Consider the following 21751-nt stretch of genomic DNA (forward strand, 5'->3'; position numbering starts at 1 on the left):
TGACTATTTCAGGTGGTTTTAGACAAAGGGGTGGGTCGGTGGATGGGGTACCAGCCAGGACAGGGTTTATGTTGTTGGGAGCAGTGAGCCTGACAGAGAGACGATTCAGAAGACAGGACAGAATTTTGATTAAGAAGAACTGATCAGCGTCAAATGTTCAGGTGACTCCATATTGAGGTATTGTTTAGAACTGGGAACATTATACTATACTTGAAAATGTTTTTTTCAAAGAAATTGGTTGAAATATAGTTTTTATAGTACACAAAGTATTATATTTTTATATTAGGTGTACTTGTCAGGCTCACTGTACTTGAATGAGAAACTGCTCCGTGTGTGACCTGGTCGGACTGTGGGCTGCAGGACATACATGGTGCTGAGATGTTGTAGTGACACATTTACAACCATGGGTCTATTTTTATAAACATCTGGGGAAGCGCTCCAGGTGGTCGTCACAGTGTGTCTGGGTGTGTGGTCATCTGTGCTGTCTGGGAACGATTTGTATTGATGTATAATCTTACGAGGACACTACTGAGACCTGAGCGTGTCAGGAAGTGTTGGTTTTTTAAAATTTTTTTTTAAGGTCAGCGTACTTTAAAAACTTCTTTAAAATGATCTGATGTGCACAGTAAAAGGCAGATAAATATAGTCCGACAGTGTTGGCTGCAAACTGCCAATAAAATATTTATAGCTGATTAATCTTTGCTTTCGGAAAGTGCAGCTGAAAAGCGACATCTGATCTACTTAAAGGCATATTTTTTTTTACCCTTTTAAACCATTTTTGAAATCCAAAACTCACTGTGGTCACATTAAAACTTGATCTCTTAGTGCATGGCTGTAAAAACTGCACCGCTGCAGCCAATACAGTTTATAGCCTACCATGACCTCATGCACACACAAATCTCTGCACCCAAATATAGAAGCAGTGTACTAAGAGGGGATCTCTTACAAGGACATGATGGCACTGCAGCGTGGCCCCGACTAAACACAAGTCATCCACAGAACTGCAGCTATTTTCTCTTTCAGCCATTTTCAGTCTGATAAGTTAGTAGTTATCACCATGTTTAGTGCTGCAGTAAATGTTTTCAGTAATTTATAATGTATTTCTAAGTTCACTTCTAAAGGCAAACGAGGCTTTAATCACAGCAACTGCCAGCACCGAAGTCCAACCTTTTCTCAAAATTCAGACCAGATTTCCCATAAGCCATTTGGTTTTCATTTAACAAAGGGGATTTTTTGTGTGATGGGGTTAAACATGTGGGAAGTGATGTTTATTACTTACACTCCTTCACACCACCTGCCATGACCACAAGATTAAGCTTTGTTTTCCACCCTGATCTGACTTCAGGGCTCAGTGTCCAATGTTGAGCCAGAGGCAGATTAGTAGCAATAGTCACGTTTTCCTATGTGCTCATCAAACTAATGCAAGTAAAAATCACCTCATCATATTTTGCTTCTGCAAACATAATGTTTGTCCCCATAGTCAAATGAAATATACATGAGTTTTTCTGTGGCCAACAGGATTTTAATTCAATATAAAACCAGTAAAGCAAAAATCATATGTTTTAAAGTATATTTTATATTGCAGTGTTTTTGTTAAAGAAAATGTGTTTGATAAACTAAAAACAGTATTTATTGGTTTTAAAAACAGACACAAACTTAGTACGATCTTAAAAACACAGGCGTTATAGTCCATGAACCACCAAACTGTCTCATCGCTGTCCTCTCCCCTCCATCTCTTTTACGTTCCCGATGGCTCCTTTCCCTCTGCTCTTCTTCCTCTTCTTCTCCAGCCTCACCTTCTCCTTCTCCATCATCCAGTTCCCTCCGAGGTAACTCAGTGCATCCTCAGGGTGTCCACGGAGCTGGGGTCTCGGGTTGAGAAACAACTGGAAGAAGGAGCAGGCGAGCGGGGTGAAACAGGCAAACTGAGGTGCTATGGAATCGTGGTCTTTCTTACCCAGTCGTGCTTCATAAAAGCCAATAGCATTCTGCACGCTATGTGTCTGTGGCTCTGTCCACACGTCCAGTTCGTCTTCAGGGCCTTTTGCTCTGTCAAACCATTGCCGATATTTCAGGTATGAGTAGCAGTTGCTTGCTGTCTCAGCCCAGGGGTGGCTGCCTGTGAGCATGGCGTAGGTCAGGACCCCCAGCGCCCAGCTGTCTGTGCTGGGCTCCACAGTCGCCCAAACTCTTTTCTTCTTCTCTTCATCCTTCTTACTCGCCGCCTTTCTGTCACTGGTGCAGCTGTCCTCATTTCCTCGAGCGATCTCAGCCTCAGGGGTGCAGTAAGGGGAGCTGTACCAGACCTCAGGAACCTTGGTGCCCCTGGCCTTCACCTGTCGTAGGAGATCTGTTTATTTGTCACTTTCACACAAGGTCATTGCTGAATTGTGTTCAAATAGATAAATATGTAGCATGAAGTGAAAACATTTATGTAAAGTTCTCAGAATAAATCAGCCCATCGTTGAGCCAGTGAGTAGTGATGTTCATGTCCTGTACTGACCATGCCGAAGTCTCCCAGCTTGACCCAGCGACAGGCGGAGTCGCACAGGAAGATGTTTTCTGGTTTAAGGTCTCTGTGGACAAAACCGAGGGAGTGCAGATGGGACAGAGCACCACACAGCTGGGACACCACCCGCTGACAGCAGTCCTCCTCCAGACCAACCTGGAAGGGCATGTTAGCAGTAACCAGAAAATAAAAACCTTCATCAGAACTAAAGTCGACAGTTTTCCAGTAGCAGAAACTCCCAATCCAAGAAATACACTCATTTGTCAGTTGAGCAAGTTCCACAGTCGGATGAGGATTTCAACTTTTGCATTTGCATCTGACCGAACTGTGGGAATCTGCTCATGAAAACCACAGTTATGCTGTGCAGTTCATAACACAACAGCTCTGTGGAAATAACGGAATACCTCAGGCAAAATGACGTCATAGAGATCCCCGAAGAGGCTGGCCTGCTGAGCAAAGACGTAGTGTGAAGGTGTGAAGTAGGTGATGCCCAGAGCTCTGGTGAGGGACGGGTGGGTACAGAAGGACAGAGAGAGGTTATACTCCCTCAGGAATGAGGGGAGAGAGGTGGACTCTCGAGGGAAGAACTTCAGAGCCATCGGCGTCCCTGCAGGAACAGGATGAAAGACACTGATGTCACTGTGTTTTTATGTGTTGTGGCTATAAACAACCAGTGTCAGCTCCCCCCTCACCACTCTTCCTGTGTACAGCCAGCATAACTTTGCCATATGAGCCTTCACCCAGGAGCTTTAGGACCTTGAAGTGCTCCGACGTGTTCATAGACGTCAGAGACTGAGCCGTCAGATGGCACATCTCGTCCAGAAGCTTTGTGGCAGCCTGGAAACAAAGACCCAACAAAACAAATTACTGGAGATTGACTGTCTGACCCCTGTTCCATTTCTTAAACATTGGTACATTTTCTGTCTTCCATGTTGTTCTAGATGATCTGCCAGCGTTTAGAACATGTTAGACCTCATCACAGCAAAAAGCAAGATGTTCCTGCAGTGTGGGCACATGGGAGAAGAGCAGCACAAGCACAGCTCCCTGAGTCCTGCATCAAACTGTTGTTTCACTGACCATTTGCTTCTTGTTCTTTCGCTTCTGTCGCACATTTTTCCAACTAGAGGACTTTTCTAATCAACACACTGAGAACTGTGGTTTTGTAGTGCGAACTTAACCTTTAGTGACCCAGCTGACACACAGTGGGCTCTGTCTAACACACAGGAACAATCATTTATGTGTTCTTCAGTCTTTGGTTTCCCTGTCAGCCTGTTATTGATAATGGTTCCTGTTTGACTTGTTCCCCAGGTGCTGTGTCAATTGGCGGGTTAGTGAACGGGCCTACTGGGTACAGGCAGAACTTCTGTTAGCAGGTACTGTGGCACGTTTATCAAAGGATTTGGAAAACGAACACAAATTAAATAGATGCAGAGTGATGGCAAAGAGACACACAATCAAAAACGACTACAGACACGCACAAAATACTGCAAAGACACCAAACATTTAAAAGAAACACACAAAGAGTTCAAATAGAGGAAAAATGACTGCTGCTCTGTTGTTCTGGGGCCTTTTTTACATAATCGATGGAAAGTGGGAAGGTGTCACTTTTATCATCTTTATATTTCACACCTGTGTGTTTCCATATAAGAGAGCCAGCATAGAAGGACTAAGAATCACTCTGTCCTGGTGGATGCTTTGCATGTATTAACTCAATAAGAATAGCACTGGTTTCATAAATCAGTAGAGTATTCTCTTAACTAGACTGATTAATCAGAAGTGTTTCTGTTTTATAAAGCTACATGAGGCAGGTTAAAGTCTTTGCTATGTAACGGCACCAGTGTTGTGATGGTTGTTGTCCTGATGATGCTGGCAACACTGATCCATGGGAATAAACATGTCTGTTAATAGTCCCTTAAAATCCTCCAACACTCACTGATCTGTGTTTTGTCCGCACAGCTGGCACCCTTGGGTCCCGGTGGGGGTATTTGGTGTCAGCAGACATTCAGACCCAGAGCAGCTCATTAGAGAACAACTGAGCTGTGAAAGTTCCCTACACAGATGCTGTGAATCCCTGACAAGGCTTTAATTCACAACTACACAAGTTGATTTTATAATCATTATCATAATTAGCCTCATTTTGTTTTCTAGTTTATTTTAATGTCTCAACGATGGTTTAGTTTAGCAATTTAAGATGTACATGATTTTCTAATTGTCCTAGTGAGGGAGAAAGTAAAATTGGATTAAATCTTTAAATACATTATCCTTAAATCACATTGTGTCAAACCAAAGAGTCAACTGTTAATGAGCCAAACGACGATGCTTTTCCAACATTAATCCAACTCCAACGTCTAGTTTCACTTGTATGTTCAGGTTCCTGCTCAGATGAGTGTGGTGTGAATGAAATCCAAGATGCGGAGTAGCTGATGTGCTCAGGATTAGACGAGCAATGTGACAGCAAACAATTTCAACAGCTTCTCTGAGCGATGCCAACATTACACAAGACACAAGGCTGGACCGGTCCTGACGTGTGTGTAAATGTCCTGGTGGTGTCCAGTATGTGGAAATGGATCTTTGTGAACCCCACACATGAATGACAAGATGTTCTGTCTGTGTAAAAGACCTGGAAAAGTGAAACCTTTCCTTATCTGTACTTTAGCATGTGTGTTTTTAAAAACACCACCTTGAATCTTATTTTCCACTTGTAACTCACCAAATCAATATTTCAGCTGCTGAAGAACTTTGCTGATATTCCAGTAAACATCTGACTGCAACCTGATATTAATATCAAATATTTTTTATGAATCTTCCAAATGTAGTTTTGGTTAAATTTTATCTGCACGTGACTGGACAGAACTATTGAGTGAAACGAGCCTTTAATCTATAACAAATGCTCCTGGTGTTGGTTTCAGAGCAGCGAGTGAAATTTTTACTTACTGTCATTTTGCTGCTGCAGTTTAGTTCAGTGTCGTCGATCCTCAGTTAAAATTAAAAAGCATATTCACAACCTGCCCTGTGTTCAGCAGGTGCACCTGTCAGGAAATGCTTCACTTCGTCTGCTGCACCAGACGATCAGATGTTTGTTGTTTGTAGTGACTGGAGAAATTTTCCGTCCGGACCGTTGGAGGTTTTAATGCCTGCTGCAGCTTTTATCCCAAACTGATCTGTGCTCACCTCCTCTCCTCCCCCCGTCCCTCTGCCGCAGCAGGGCAGATCGTGTGTGTGCGTGTGTGTGTCCTTCCTTCCCAATGTTTAAGTGTGTTGAGTGTGAAACATACAGAAAGTGTGTGTTTGCATGTGTGTGATGTGTGTGTGTGTGTGTGTGTGTGTGTGTGTGTGTGTGTGTGTGTGTGTGTGTGTGTGTGTGTGTGTGTGTGTGAGTGTGATGTGTCCATACATCCCTTCACTTTCAGAAAGTGAGTTTAGGTCTTAGGTTTACAGGTTCCCTGGTTTAGGTTAAGGTTGATGGTCACAACAGTCAAGTCAAGCAGATCAGGTGCTGATAGTAAAATTTAAAAACGATTATCTTTGAATCATGGGACATGATCTTACTAACTACTGGAGCGTAATAGTTTCTAACTCATGCAGCCGTTTAGAAGCAGAAAAACCTTTTCAAAAGAGAAAATGACTGTAGCTGTAATAAACAGCAGTCCATGTTGAAATAAGAGGATTTTAAGGGACCTTGCTGAGCTCTAGGTCCAAGTTAAATGATAAACACTTTTTCTGAGCTGAACCGTCATGTGTCTGTGCCTTCTGAAGGTTTGGTAAAAAGTGTTACGACATGTCAACACTGTCAGAAAACCTTTCAGCTGCAGCTTCCATTCATCCATCTTTCCTGCAGGTGATGGAAAAGGTCTTGGTTAATCCCTCTGTCTGCACTGGTGGTGTATTGGTTCATGTTTTACTGCAAAGTTTTCCTGGTTTTTACTTGTGTAACCACATATATTGTGTACTGGGCCCCGAATGCTTCCAAAAGGCAGCTGACTTGGTCTCACCACGAATCTGGAAATGAACAAAATAAGTGATGGTTCAAAAAGTTAAACCATAAAGTGGTTTCATGTCATATAAAAGACAAAGATCTACTTAAAAACAAAACTACATGACAAACACCTGGTAAAATACTTTGAACCGATCAGATCTGGAGAATAATCAATACTTTGCTTTTCCTTCTGTTTGCAGAGTTCAAACCTACTGAGCAGCCTCCTGACTGTAAACTGCAGAGAACAGTTTCCTCTGGAAAATCCGCACGGATCAACCTTTAAAAGTTGTTTATTCTGTAATGACAAATGTGGAAACTAAAACTATAGAGTTATAGCAGCTACTGCTCCATCTGTGCAGTGAACCTGGAAAAACGTTGTGTGTGTTGCTGCTTCTGTCCAGACCCATATTTAGCTTGTTTATCTGTCAGTCTGCAAACTATCACCTGCCACTCTCCCTCCGTGCACACACAACACAAACGTGTATTTCTTTCTTTTTTATATCTCTCTCTCTCTATGCAGAGGACTTTCCTCTAACACCCAGAGCCCACGTGGATCGCAGCAGTCCACACGTACAACTGCAGGATCACTCAGACCTTCCCCAGAGGCCGGTATCAGTTACAGTCTGTTCGTGAGATCTTCTGACTGTGGCCCCGTGTCAACACTTTGACGTTACGCAACTCACTTTGTGTTAGTCCGGTCGCACAGTTCACGGCAGAGCAGCAGCGCCTGCCTGTGCATTCCCTCGTGTGTCACTCAGCTCGGTGCTTTACGAGTGTTTGCGTTTCTGCAGCAGACGTGGACTTTCAGTAATACGCTCACGTTTCTCAGAAACGCAGCTGTTTCCATCAGTTCCTCTTCTGCTCCATCATCAGTGGGAATGTACAGTTTTTTCTTCAGACACTTGACCGTTAAGGCTAAATAATGTTTTATTTCACAGGCCTGTTGGTTCTTAATCACCTTCAGTTAGTTTAATACTGTCATGTCTGTACATTTTCACATGTTCGTACTTAAAGTTCTGCTGTATCAGCTTTTTATTGGTAATATCCCATTGAAGATATGTGAATTAAACATCTTCATTAATGTTAATTCTGAATTGCAGAGTCCATTTGTCCAGAAGCCTCTTTCCAGCCAGTTTCCAGTCACCTCCCTTCTCCTGTTCCCTGGTAAGATTCATCTTCCAGGATAAACAAGCACTTTCAGCCACCATCCATTAATTTACACGGAGTCACCATTAGATGGTGCTTTGTTCATAAAAACACATCCACCAGAGCTGTATTCACATTTACTCAATGTGCCCTACAGACCTACAGCAGCTTCTGGGACTGAACGAGACTTTTTCATTCACATATTTTAACAGCATGAACAGTTTACCCTCAGATTTTAACTTTAAAAATAAAAAAGTAACACACTTCTCCGGTGCCATACAAATTACACTGTTTAAATCTTCTTTGGGTTAAATATTCCAATTTTATTTACTTAATCATCAGATATCAAACTTAAACCAACATGACACTCAGATTTCACCCATTATTCATTAACCCAACTATTTCCAGAACTGCCAGGGATCATTTGATAGATTTTTTGTGAGCCACTATTCCACTGAATTGTTGTGATTTATGTTTCTAATTCATGCAGCGTTAGTGACAAATTACAGTAGGTCTGCACGCTCTGGCCGCAAAACATGCATGGATTGTGTGGAATGTCTCTTCAGTGGTTTGGCATCTGTTTTAGATTAAGCCTCAGTTAGTAGCAGAGTTAGCACTTTCAGACAGGAGCTCAATCAGCTGCATGTGTTTTACAGACTAAAGCACAGGATTTACACTCTGGCACATCATCAGAACAAATGTACTTATTGAAGTAAAGTACCAGGAATTTTAATGGCTAGTAATAATGAACCTTAATAAAACATACACTTTCAACCTATTGACACCAGATACTGTACAAACAAAGCTGTAGCTCTGGGTGCAGATAAAGGGGAGATGTAAAACACAGGCAGGTGTTTACACAGCTCAGATTCTGCCTCATGTAAATTACACGAAACACTGACAGACACACATTAATGGATGTTACTTTTCCATAGTGATGTGTAGTTTAAGTCATTTCCAATGTGAAAAGTATGGTGTGGTAAACAATGGATGTAATAATTCATACACAACCACAATCTGTGTTTCAATGTAAATTTTATTAACAAAAACATGAACAAAACAGGCAAAATATATAAATAGTCGTGAAAAAGTAAGTCCATCACAATACATTAATTATTATTAAATATTAATTAATACACCCTAGGAATAAAAGTGAGACGCCTGCATCTCGAGGTAAACACTGTCATATAAAAAAAGCTCATAAATAGCATCCTAAATAGAAATAAAATAAAAATATGACGTTTCTTGTCGTGTAGCTCATGAGTACCAGCAGCACTGTGACTGTCAATGGAGTAAAGTTCACAAGTGACAGCAAACCCAATATCTCAGCTCTGTAAATTACTACCTTGTATTTTAAAAGGCCACGTGTAAAAAACGCACAATAAACTTACATTCTGTCTTGTTAGCAAATGCATGTAAATATGACGGGGTTGCAGAAGAAGAAGGCACAAAACTGCCTCAAGAACTCAATGTCATTACTTCAAGTCTACGACTGCACCACTCTCGTTTTTGTTTAGCTGCTTGGTGATGACCCTGAATTTCAGATCAGATCCTGCACATCTCCAAACGTGAGAAAACGTTGTGCCTTAAATAACAACAGACATGTGAAGACACTGACCTGCTTTCAGCGTTACAGGAAAGCTACTCAAACGTTTCCTCTAGTACGCCTTTCATGTCACCAGCATGGCTGCAAAATCAACAGGAAGTTAAGAGTGGTTTTACAAAAAGACATCAGCGGTTGCTTCTCTGCCGTGAGTGTTGGGTCCTAATGTTTGGGACACCGGGAAAGTCTCTGGAGATGCCGTAAGACTCTTTTTGACCAGTCACAGAAAACCCGTAACCGTTCAGACATCTCAATGGAAAACTGGAGCACATCAAACGCTGTGGAGGCCACAGGGAGGGAGGGCGAGGGCAACCGAGGAGCCTCCTCACTGATCTGAAGACACAGAAAATGTGGTTAGTAACAAAAATGTGGGCTCACCATGAGATACGGTAATGAAACCACTGAACACATGTATTTAGCTGCACAGTTCAGTCCTTTGACTTATTCGTTCTCCTCTCATGTGATTTCGGGATCAGGATCAGGATCAGGATCAGAGTTAGTTAAGTTGACATATTGTCTATATATGTTCTGATTATTTGGGTTAGCAGAGTAAAAATATGAACTCCCTCTTATTTTTAAATGGCATATTTTTAGTTAATTTCTGTCTTTAATGTCCCACAGTTTCTCTCACCTGGAGAAGAGATGCCTTAACAAGGTTGGAGAGCTGCCGGAGGTGAGTGCTGGCGTCCTCAACTGCCTGGGAGGACAAACTCACGTTGTCTTTTGCTGTTTTCAGCCAGTCCATGTGCAGATTAAAGGACTGACCATAAACGTAGAGCTGTGTGAGGGACTCATTAACCTGCAGGGCCGTTAAATATACAGTTAATTGACACTGATGAAGCCGTGTTAGTAGAAAAGGATGCTGGTGGTTTGGAAACGTTACCTTCAGTGAGCTGAAATGTGCAGCGGTGTGTTGGATATGAGGCAGATCGTGAAGTCTGTGCTCCACAGCCACAAGGCGTAGTTCATCATCCGACTGTTGGAAACGAAAAGCTCTTATGAGACTTATGTCGGTCATTGTCTTGCAGGATTAATCACGTCTGAATTAAACACAGTCACATCACTTACTATGATATATTACTGTAGAAATAAAAACAAATGCTAGTAAATATAAAAATTAAAAGGGTCCTTATTGAATCCATCTCTCACCCTGATAAATGGATGGTACAGATTTAAATTATTTCACTACCCAATTCAATAAATTAGTTTATGAAAAAATCGAGTTGAAGCTCATCCAGTTGTTGTTGGACCTAAAGCTCACCAGTTCATGTAGTTTTTTGTACAAGTTTATCAGCCGATCCACCTGAGCAACCATAGATCCGAACATGCCACAAAGGGAGGGATTGTGGGTGGGACGAGATGATGAATGGACAAACAGGTCAGTCAGTAGCAGCAGGTGGAGAAGACAAGGGGTGGAGTCAGGAATTACTGTAAAGACAAGAAACATTATTTATTTTAAGCAGAAAAATCAAGGTTCCCACCCAAAAACCAAAGACATATTTCCCTTTATTTAATTAAAACAAGTGCCTACTATCCTGCACTTGGGCGTACAGCTGCAGATCAACATATTTTAGGAGAGGCTGACACAGCAGAGAAACACTCGGCTGTAGTCATCTCATGGCGTTTACAGCTGCATCACTAACTGCACAGACACATCCCACAACAGGTGGCTGCATTCACGCTGCAGCAGGAAATGGAACCGTTCAGATTTCCTACCCTCTCGTTGACCCAGACCCTGCTGTGTGTGTGAATCAGAAAGCAAACCACAGAGTTGTGTGGAAACACCCTTTAATTTCCAACCTAAATGTGGACCACATGATGTGTAGCAAACGATTAATCCCGGGGCAGCTGCGTCTAACTTCTGTGCACGCTTCAGTCGGCATTCAAACGTCTTTTATCCTAAATAAAATGTTTCGTTTCAGCATCAGTGCTGCTCAGTTCTGGTATCAGATCGAGCAGATTGTTGCATCCAGCGACGCAGACGTGAACAGTCATTAAAGAAAATCAGATAAGAGCAGCAGATTTGAGATGAAAGGTCTGTGGTGTGAATGAAGGTTCAGACGCCAAAATAGGTCAGACACTGGTTTACTGTTGAGTGTGGGTGTGGAAGGGGAAGCTTGCGGATTCCTGCTGATTCAGAGAAACGCAGGTTTAATAGGCCAGTTCAGATATGTAACGTCATCAATGCTCAGTGTGTGAAGGTGACGTGAAGGACTTTTTATTTCTTAGGCTGTTTCTGGGTAAAAGCTACATGTCTACGTGTTGTCCTGGCCTCTATGACCTGCCAGAGACGATCTGTAGAAGCAACAACAAAGACGAGCTGTAAACTCCCACCACAGGTGACGGACTCGGGTTCATGTGTCGAACAGTGTTTTTAACAGCAGCTAGTGGCTCAGGTTTGTCTTAGCTCAGGGCTCAGGGTTCGACCAATCATTGTCCACTATTCACCCAAACTGTGCGGTTTTCTCTTGGAGCAGCTTTTTGAGATCAACATTTGTGGCTGCACGACCAAAACAATGAGCTCAAACTATGAGTGACACCTTTTCACGTTAGATTTATTTAACGTGGTGTTAAATGTGAATTATTAGAATCAACAGAACACACAGACGTCCTGTTTTAAAGATTAGATATGATATAATAATAAATAATAATATTGTTTTAGTCCAAAATAGAAACTAGTTGATGTGAAGTGTCAGAAATATGATCAGACTTCATGAGTAAACGAGCCTCCAGGTTTAAATACGTCGTCCTGTGTTCAGTAAGTCTTGGACAGGACTCGTCAGGCTATCACCTGTTTCTTTTTATCTGGGAATGAATGCTTCTCTAAAATCCTCTGTGGTTTGTTTTGTCTTGCTCTCTTTCTTTCCAGACCCTTAATCGATGTTGATCTGTGTTCAAGGAAATAACATTTGAATCAGGATTAGTTCATGTCTGTAAATTTATCCTCTGGAGTGTGTAACTTCAGAAATCCCATAACCCAGGGCGACAAAGAAGCGAACTGTCCGTTGGGGTTAGATCAGGGATAAGGAATGAAAGGTATGCTGTGGGTGTGTTTTTTTCCCTCAGCCTGCTCTGGGCCTCCTGTTGCAAAAGGAGGAGGGAGCTGGCTGAGCGCTCTGACTCACATTAATCTCATTGTGGTGACATCAGTGGGCAGACGCCTCGGGCTGCGCTCTTTACAGGGAAAACATCCACTTTGTCATTAGCATCATGCACTTTCAACACTTTTACTGCTGCTCAAACACTCACAGCACTAACTGCTTTTTTTAAGAGCAAAGGTCAGAGTCCGGGTTAATCCAGGTTGCTTCATGTTCTGTTTGACTTACATGAACAAGTTAATGTTTAAAACCTAGAATGTGAGAACCAAGCTGTTTTATAGGTTTGCTGTTCTGCACCGTAGGAACAATTACCTTCACCTTCCTCTCTGTCTTATCATGTACTTATCATACATTATGTCTGAGACATATGTTATAATGAAGTTAATCTGTTCCATACAAGTGTTTCTGACCTTGGGGAACAGTGGTTTGACTGGTTTTTCTTCCCCCAGCACTTTAAACTTTAAATCCCAAGGTCTTCAACAGAGGTTTGCTCAAACAGGTCAGGGAGAAGTTGGAACTCAGGTGTTGATTTAATATTTCTGAAGTTTCCTCCTGTGACCGTTAAACAATGAGACGATGGCAGCCTGTGATTTAGTCTAGAAGAAACCTGTGATGGCCGCTCTCAGCGTCTGGAGAAACCCTCCCTGTGTTGTTTTTATTTTTTACTATGATCTAACAGCAGTAGATGTTGTTTACATTAGCAGTCACTTAGCCACACTGGCACAGTGTCTGGAGGGAGAAGAGGAAACACTGAGGCTGGTACCAACAGCTAGTTGACATCTGTTGACCCAGATTTCCATGAAACGTCTGCAGAAGAAGAATATGCACCAAAAATGACATAATTAAATCAGGCCCACTGCAGTCACCTCTTCTCTCTCCACAGATCTGATGTTTGTCTTTGTGGACGTTTAAGTTGCATAATTCACGTATTTGATGATTTTAGTTGTTTATTCATCAGTTTCCACTGCACTTCGTCAAACGTGTTTGGGTTTAAATTACAACTGGATGGGAAAGCTGTTCTACTTACTACCACTACTACTACTACTACTTATCACTGTACCTGATGCACCTTATGGGGCTTTAAAAACACTTTACTGCGTAGTCCTTACTCTCACACTCTTTGCATTTAAAAAAAATCTCTGTCAAACTTTTGACTTGTTTTCTTTGCTTGTTTGTTCCTGCTCAGGGCCATGTGGCAGCTGCAGCCTCTCCCAGCATCGGCAGGCCAGGGAAACAGGAACCACGAACAGCTGCAAGGTAATCTGCTTGGACTAATTAAAAGTCATGTCTGCATCTTATTACAATGCTTAGAGTTAACGCACAGTGTTGCCTGAAAAAGAACCACCTCATCCAGAGCGATAATGATAATAATTGTATGGTACCGTTTGTCTCAATGGGGGTCAGATATTGACTGAAACACAAACACAGTCTGGTCTGTTTGACAGAAATTACAGTGAGCTCAGGTGAGGTTAAGACCTTTCACATGTGCTGAATATTATCTGTTAACATCAAAAACTTCATTTCTGCCTCCAAAGAAGAGCAACACTAAACATATAATCCCATTAGAGCCCTAAATGACGACAGGAAATGTTCAGTTGCCGCTCGTTTTTACTGCTGAACAATAAATAAGTACACTCAACATGCCCCATTAATTATCAGTAATTGTGTCATCATTTCTCTGCGTGCAATAACAGGCTTCATAATCATTTTCATTCAGCTCAGGACACAAACAAGAAATGTGGACTAACTTCATAAGGCTGTAGGAAAATTACCAAAGAAGACATCAGCAAAAGCTCTGCCAGCTGAAAAAAAAACAAAACCCATCTCTGAGCTCTGTAGTGTACAGTCATGTCTTTGGCAGAGTGAACAGCTGTGACAGCACAACAGCTCACAACAAAACTGCTTGAGAAGCAGAGTGAATGGGTCCGTCTTTGATGTGTGTAGCAGGTCATTTCATCAGCACGCCCTCCCTCACACACAAAACCTCAACACACACATGTAGAGTCTCACGCACACTTCCCTAGTTTCCGCTCTGGTTCGTGTCTTTTTAAAAAAAATGTTTTAGCTGACTCAAATGCACAGAAACACTGGCGTTTCCTGTGTTTTCACTGACAGTGAATGCCAGTGAACTTTCCAGCTAAACTTTTACTCCCAAACATTTCCAGTGAACTTATGAACAGATGTGAATGGCATCTGGCAGGAAGTTCAGGATCGACATATTTTCATTTAGTGTCAACTGCGATGATTTTTACTCCATGTTTCTACTCGTTCCAAGTCTGTCGAGATGACGTTCAAGCTGCACTAATCAATAATATAATCAATAAATCATCCTTAGCTCTACACTTCCCTTTAGTGTTTCTTGGATCATTGTCATTCTGAAGCTTAATGTTTTGGCTCGTTCTCACCAATGTCACCAGGAAACAGCTGTTTTCAGAGCTGCAGCTGTAAAAGGCCACTGTGTGCTACCTGCTCACCTGTTGCCAAATCCTCATTGGCCTAACCAGGATCATGTTTTATCATCTTAACAAGTGCAGTCATTTTATTTCATTTTAAAGAACTTAAATTACGTTTACTGCCTTTCACCCAGAGAGAGCTGGGATAGACTCCCGCAGGTCCCTAAATAGGAATAAACAGGAACAGATAATGGATGGATGGATAAATTAAGTTTAAATGAATTAGATTGTATTATCATTACATGCAAATGTAATAGGCAGTGTGCATTGTCGCACAGTTTCTGCCTGTGTTGTGTATCGCGTTAAAAGAAATCTGTTTAAATCCAGACAGACCAACATCTAATTGATTAAACCTCATGGTAATAATGTTTAATGTTTAATGCTTGAATCTGCAATGTGAGCCTGATAAATGAAGCTCAAATATGATTCAGTTTGATCAAAACAAGTCCAAGTTTTGATGTAGAAGAAAAAATAAAACCACTGGTTTAGAGTCACCTGAAAACCTCTGCCTTGGTTTAAAAAATGTTCATATTAGTCAGTAATTACGTCAATAAGCCAGACTGCATGTAAACTGCTGTGTGTACTTCCACATGCTGCAGTTTCTCTTTCCTCATGTACCAACAGGCTTCATTGTCGTCATTCTTAGCAACTACCAGCTAATTTTGCAGATGTAGTTAGAAATATGGTTTTACAGCAATTGGGCATATTCTCCCAGATGACAGTCATTACTTCCTGTGAAAGCTGCAAACTCAGAAGAATTATCTGTGTGTGTCTGATCTCATCACGTTACAGTGAGATGACGACACACACGTATAGAATAGATCACATCCTGAGCGCATGAACACTGCTCTGCTGTTGGAAACATCTCTAACGCACATAATGAACAAAACCGTCCTTTGCAGCTTGTTGTGGTAATGAGAATATATCAAGAACTAAGGAAAATACATTCACCTCAAAGTCAAGATGAATTTCTCTGATTTACATGATGCACTTTAAACAGTTCAGTCTCTATCAGTATCGATCCTGGTGCTTTTTTTTTTTTAACTGAAAACAGGTTTTTTTTGCAGTACCACCTTTGGCCAGCAGGGCAACCTACAGGACTGGTGCTGACTCAGTCCCTCTGCACATCGATCAGTGATCTGTACAGTGAGTGTGCATATTACATTACAGTAAGTGCCCTGGTGATGCATCATCATGGCATCACTGTCTGCATACCTGACTCGCATTTCACCTCTCTGACAAACACTCTTCATCTTTTCCTGCCTCCTACTTCTTTCACTAGTTTTGCAACAAAATAGTTGTCGTCTTATGTAATAATAAAGTTAGACCTCACAACATCGGCTCACTAATATCCAAGAAATGTTGTGACTGTCAAAGTGAGACCGAAGCAGAAAAAGTGCTTAATTTATCCCATGTAGTGTGAGACAGCACCTTCACTCTGCTCCTCCAATGAAGCACCAGGACAAACACAGACATTAAACCAGTAGTATAGGTTGTTGAGAACAAAACAAATGTATCAACCATGTGTTTCGGTTTGTTTGGTGACAAAGAGAAGCAGAAATCAGGTGAAGACATGTTAAAATGTGAAAGTGTCCCAGGCTCATGACAGGAGCATCACAACAAATCAGAGCTGTCAGCCTCTTTCACTTTCATTCATAAATCTATGTTTACAAATATCAGCACAGTCTCCGTCATGTCCACAGCGAAAACTCACAGCTTTGTGATAGACAACAAAACTAAATAACGCTGCCTTTTTTTCAGACCAGATCTCATACATGCTTCTCATTTAAAGTAATTAAACAGTTATGTGAAATAAAATCTTTAAACGCTTTAGCACTGACTGCACTGTATATAGAAGAGACACGCTAATGTAATGTCCAACATAAGTCGGATGCTGTTTGACTGGTTCAAATTACTTAGGGAAACCCCTAACACACACACACACACACACACACACACACACACACACACACACACAGAGGACCAGCCAATCACAGCTCAACCAGCCACCAAACAGCCAATGTTTGTGAAATTCAAATGAAAGAACATGCTTAACGTGTTAAATTGCAGCAAGAAGCAGTTTGTCTCTTCCAAAAATTTCTCTTTCATTCATTCATTCATTCATTCATTCATTCATTGCCTCACTCAGAAACTCTTTGTCCATCTCAGGCTGAAAGGAAAAGTAAAGCCCCCCCTCCTCCACACAAACTCCTCACTCTCTGTGAAAGGATGAAAAATATAAACTTACATTTCATCTCTCGTCTCCTGCTGTAGTAAACAAACCTCCTGAGTCCACTGTGTGTGTACTGTACGTTTGTGTGTGTTTGTGTGGACAAAATGTAAAAGTTCCCTTTTATAGCTCAGAGTATGACACATCACCTGAGTCATCAGCCATCGTCGCCATTCAAGCATCAACGCCCACGCTGGACAGCCAACCCCCCGTTCCCCTGCTCTACCCCACGTTTCTTTGTTTGCTGAGGTGACTGAATCAAGGAAATTATAAATTAAATAAAATACAAACATCAGAAAATACCAAATTGAGTAACTCTCCTTTCTTCCTCCTCCCCCTTCTCCCTCTTTATGTAATTACATCACTTTCTTCTTTTTGTTGACACAAATTGACTTTAAAACTCCTCCTGTGGCTTTTACACATGTAAAACTCAACTTAAAGTTTATCTGTGTTTGGACAAAGAGATTAAAAAAAAAGAAAATAATCAAACTAGCAGGAAAAGTGTGTAAATGAAAGATGACATCCCAGCAGCTCAGGCCATTAATAATAAACGTGAACAAGATGATAAACTAAAGTAAACAAAGACTCATTTCCTCTAAGGAGAAATTTTCTCAGCCACTTTCCCCCAGCTGCTTCACCTGTTAAGTGTGTGGCCATACTGGCGAGCTCCCAGTGTGGCTTCCTGCCAGTTAATAAAACCAGTGTAGATTAAAGAGACTCGACTCAAGAAGGAAAGTTACTCATTTTCCATTTCGTACACCTTCGTGTTGCGTCTTTGTGGAATTTCTACAACTTGAAAAATAGTTAAAGAAAAAAAGTTACAACTTCCCATCTGCAGGAACTGAATCATGTTTTTCTGGAAATTGAGGTCAAAAGGAATTTGGTCTCATTGAGAGTAAAATTGAAAGTCACTTCTGTAGTATGATAAAACAGTTTCAGGCTCTAATAAATGTGAACTGGGTCACTTGTAGTGATGAACCCATAGAGAATCATCACCTGAGTCGGCTTTACCGGGATTTATAGCAACTGTCAGCTCATTGATTAGAATCTCAACCACAACTTTTACCGTTTTACTCAAACCGCTCTCATAGTGTTTCCAGATGTAGCAGCAAGCAGCTGTTTTTAGGGAGAAAAACCCACCGTACGCTGCCTCGTCAGTGCCCAAACCCTGAAGACAAACGTCACGACCAATTATAAAAGTGAAATATTTAAGTAGACAAAGCAAGGTGAGAAAAATAAATGTGCTCAAACATAAAACTATAGCATTTACCCCCATATACGTGCACTTACATCTAAATAAACCACAGAGTTTGGACTGTATACATGCAGTCACAGGTTTTGAAAGTGGGCACAGATGTTTATGGTCCGCATCTCAGAGGTTGAGGATCTGGATAGGAAAAGGCTGAGCCCCTCAGGTCACAAAACTGGAGCTGGGAAGAGCAATAAGTTCTCATAAGATGTTGAAAGAGCCTTTAGTCTGAGCTGTACTCTAAAATATGATGTGTAATAAAAATAATCATTTGAAACACAAAGAGCTACAACATCTGGCTCTTTATCAGCTGAAGAACTGGAAGTTTTCTTTAGAAGTTGGTAGAAATCGTAAATTGAGCTAAAAGAGATAAAATATTCTCCTCATTCATCAGCTGGGCGCTGACATGACTCCAAATGAATAACATTTCTCTTTAACTGCTGGATGTGTGACTAAGCAACTATTTTCTAACGAGTTGACCATATTGATGAAATGTCAGTGTTGCTTTTAAAACTAAAAAGCATCATCGGTGTAACATAACAGTTCGACTTCAAATGTCTAGTTTCTCTCTTCTGCTCACATTTCCTCGTCCAGAATGTAATTCCTGTGTTTCTTTGAACTGTCATAGTTTCTGCTCCATGTTTTCCTCTGACCCTCTGGGCTTTTTCTGTGGACGATTATTCAAGTCTCCAGTTGTCTTCAGATTTCCCCTGTGACTCTTCCCTGTACACTTCTTTTATTCCCTGACTGAGACACCCACCACACCTGATTCCACTCACCTCAATAGCTCCATTGTTGGAGGTGTTGGTCTGCTATCTCTTGTTTTTTCAGATTCTCTGATTGTCACAACTGTTGGGCTCTTTGCAAACCTTAGTTTTCAGTTTTCTTGTGGTAAATACGAACAAGAAAAGCAGTAAAACTGAACCAAAGCAATGAAGCTGTTCACCACAAACCCCGAACAATGAGCTCAAAGACTCCCTTAGACCTCTTTGTTAGTCTGTGATAAATGGCAGCTTTAAACATTTGAAGCTTGAATGTGTTTTAGTGAAGTGAGTGTTGAAGACACCCCTTCTGCACAGATTTGTAAATGTTTACCATTTTCTGTTTAACTTCTCTGTAGCTGCTGCAGTTTTCTTCATTCTTTAGCCAAGTATTCAAAAAACAGTGCCACCAACAATCTCAATCAGAAACAGAATTTCTGTTGCCCTAGTTATTTTCACAGGTGGCAGAGAAACCTTTTGATCCCAAAACCAACAGTTCAGTAGGCGGTCAGCCAGTCATTTACAAATACGGTATATAATGATGCTTAAGAAGAAATGTAAGTGTTGTAATGGCCGTATGTCAATAAACAATGTTTTTTCCAACCTGGAAAATGCCAGTATAAACCGCACAGGCGTCAAGTTTCTTTGCCAGTTTCTGACATGTTTTTGCTGTTATGTGAATATTGCATTAGGTGTTGTTGACTGCTGGGTTCTATTAAACAATTATGGAACCAGAAGGTGCAACATGAGGACATAAATGACTGTGTTTATATAGCTCAGATCAGCAGTTTGGGGATCAGTGTCTTCTCCACAAACACCGTCCTACTAAACTGGTTCACTAGTTTTGAAATTTTGCTGCATAAATGGAAATTTTAGGAACCAAAGCAGAGAAACAGGTTACGTTTCTGTTCAATAAGTCACTACCTACTCATTCTGTTTAGGTCACTCTTGGTGAAAGTGTCAGCTAAAAAAGAAAAACTGCAGATTGTGAGTAACTGGAGCATCATTGTCAGACTCACTCCATTCATTAAACAGTGGTTTGGCTTGTGTCAAAGTGGTGTCGTCAGTGGCTGAAAACTAGATCAGGATGAACAGCATCAGACTTTCCAAAAAAGCTACCGGTTTCCTGCTTCTTAAGAAATGCTTCTGATTAAATATCAATAGGATGCAGAAGATGCTAAATACTGACCTGATGAACTTTGTACCAGTGAGAGTGATGCATGAAAACAGGGGAAGGGACGTCATAACGGTTGCAGGACTGCCTCGTGCATCCTTTTGTCACCACAGATAATGCTTTATATGGGGCAAAGGGGAGGGTGTGTGTGTGCGTCTGTGTTGGGAGGGACTTGTCCTCGATAATACTTCTCACATTTAGGCTCAGTTGTTTCATCATTTCCCCCAGCCACCCACGTTCCGGATATCCCTGCTTATCTTATTCTCTCTCATTCCTGCTCTTTTCTGACCTTCGTTTCACTTTAAAGAATGTGAGGAATGCAGCAGTGAATGGGCGAGTGGGTGAGGTAGCAAATGCACATGACTGATGCAGGTTTTTACTGCTGAAGGTTTTTTCATACAGCACCTGCATCAAAGCCAGTGGTGGAAAACACATTTCTGCTTTCAAAGTCCTGTTTAATTGAAAATAAAGACGTAACAGCAGAAAATAGTCTTAAACCACCCAAACTACAAATACAAAATAAAATTAAAAAATTGTCCCCTTTGATTTAAAAAATGGGATTTGGTTGCCAATACTGATGCAAGAATATGTAAGTAGTATTTTATTGTTGTAGCTGCTGGACTTAATTTTAACTGTTTAGTTCAAGCTCTGGTCACATTCCAGATTAATCTGAGGGATTGTCAGCTTGAGTTTGAAATCTCTCTAAACGCAAACTACACCGCTGCTTTTTTTTTTTGTGAGGGTTAAAATATTAACCTGCAAAGTAAAAAATGCAATATTCCTGTGAAATGCAGTACACTAGAAGTGTAAAGTATAAAATAATGAATTCTGAAGTAAGAACCCTGCTGTACTCCAAAAAAAAAAAAACAACAAAAAAAAACCTTCAGTATGCGTTTTGCTCATGGATGTCCAGACTGACTATTTTTAGGGATCAAACAGGCCGCAGGTTTTAACCCAGACTAAAGGGCCACCAATTAAACCATCACATTAGGCAGGAATTCAGCATGGCAGCCAAAAAACAGCCAGATCCTCTATAGGCAACAAGTGAAGCGTGAAATCAAAGCAGAGGTTGAAGTGTCTGGTGTGTCAGTGCTTCCTGTGGAATTTCAGTTGTGAACTTTGTTTTGTTCCGTCTGAGACCCCGACATAACTCTGATCTCACTTTAGGTTCTTATCATCATATATGGAGAATTATGTTATGCAGCTGTTAGTTTTTTTCCAGCCAAGGCTAAAGCATGTTATTTTTTCACCCCGTCTGTGTCTCTTTATAGCTCAAATATTTACAAATTCGGCTCATTGCTCATCTCTTTCCCCTTTCACTGGGGGATTTTTATGCTCTTGGACACGCAGCTGCTGATACATATTAAAAATAGTCAAAAGAATCGGACGCACTGATGCCAGGAGCAACATGTAGCAGGTGATAATTGCTGCTCCAGATCTGCTGACTGGAACATGTTGGAGGTCTGGGTGGATGATGGGTGCACCAGGCATCAGAGACTGGAGTCTGCATCCATTTGCATCTATGGTTTCAGCCACAGGAGCACTTTGGTTC

General features: G+C 41.2%; 2 protein-coding genes across 4 annotated transcripts; both read right to left on the reverse strand.

Annotated features, from left to right (window-relative positions):
* Positions 1-1500: 1500 nt before the first annotated feature.
* LOC113126861 (serine/threonine-protein kinase SBK1-like) lies at positions 1501-6938 on the reverse strand. 3 transcript variants are annotated; one of them, XM_026301062.2, is made up of 6 exons: positions 6617-6938; positions 6309-6508; positions 3202-3346; positions 2914-3116; positions 2504-2665; positions 1501-2336 (listed from the first exon to the last, which is right to left on the reverse strand). In XM_026301062.2, the coding sequence occupies exons 3-6, from the start codon at positions 3320-3322 to the stop codon at positions 1710-1712; spliced, it is 1113 nt and encodes a 370-aa protein (XP_026156847.1). In that variant the 5' UTR covers positions 3323-3346; positions 6309-6508; positions 6617-6938; the 3' UTR covers positions 1501-1709. The 3 variants fall into 3 exon arrangements, with proteins under 3 accessions (XP_026156847.1, XP_026156846.1, XP_026156848.1); XM_026301063.2 differs by lacking the exons at positions 6309-6508; positions 6617-6938 and adding an exon at positions 5444-5811 and having other exon boundaries at positions 1705-1886; positions 1958-2336; XM_026301061.2 differs by lacking the exons at positions 6309-6508; positions 6617-6938 and adding an exon at positions 5444-5812.
* A 2369-nt stretch (positions 6939-9307) lies between these two features.
* LOC113126879 (uncharacterized) lies at positions 9308-17167 on the reverse strand. Its single transcript, XM_026301075.2, has 5 exons — positions 17034-17167; positions 10496-10662; positions 10118-10210; positions 9866-10033; positions 9308-9567 (listed from the first exon to the last, which is right to left on the reverse strand). Exons 1-5 carry the CDS (start codon positions 17038-17040, stop codon positions 9397-9399), a joined length of 606 nt encoding a protein of 201 aa, XP_026156860.1. The 5' UTR covers positions 17041-17167; the 3' UTR covers positions 9308-9396.
* Positions 17168-21751: the final 4584 nt, after the last annotated feature.

This window comes from Mastacembelus armatus, chromosome 11 (genome assembly GCF_900324485.2).
Source record: "Mastacembelus armatus chromosome 11, fMasArm1.2, whole genome shotgun sequence".
Taxonomy (NCBI): domain Eukaryota; kingdom Metazoa; phylum Chordata; class Actinopteri; order Synbranchiformes; family Mastacembelidae; genus Mastacembelus; species Mastacembelus armatus.

What these genes read in the sequence shown, in the direction of transcription:
- LOC113126861 (XM_026301061.2), bottom strand. An exon ending in GGCTGTACACAGGAAGAGTG is followed by an intron (nt 3,117 to 3,201) that starts GTGAGGGGGGAG and finishes CTGTTCCTGCAG; the next exon opens with GGACGCCGATGGCTCTGAAG. An exon ending in ATGACGTCATTTTGCCTGAG is followed by an intron (nt 2,666 to 2,913) that starts GTATTCCGTTAT and finishes ATGCCCTTCCAG; the next exon opens with GTTGGTCTGGAGGAGGACTG.
- LOC113126879 (XM_026301075.2), bottom strand. An exon ending in CACATTTCAGCTCACTGAAG is followed by an intron (nt 10,034 to 10,117) that starts GTAACGTTTCCA and finishes ACGGCCCTGCAG; the next exon opens with GTTAATGAGTCCCTCACACA. An exon ending in TTAAGGCATCTCTTCTCCAG is followed by an intron (nt 9,568 to 9,865) that starts GTGAGAGAAACT and finishes CTGTGTCTTCAG; the next exon opens with ATCAGTGAGGAGGCTCCTCG.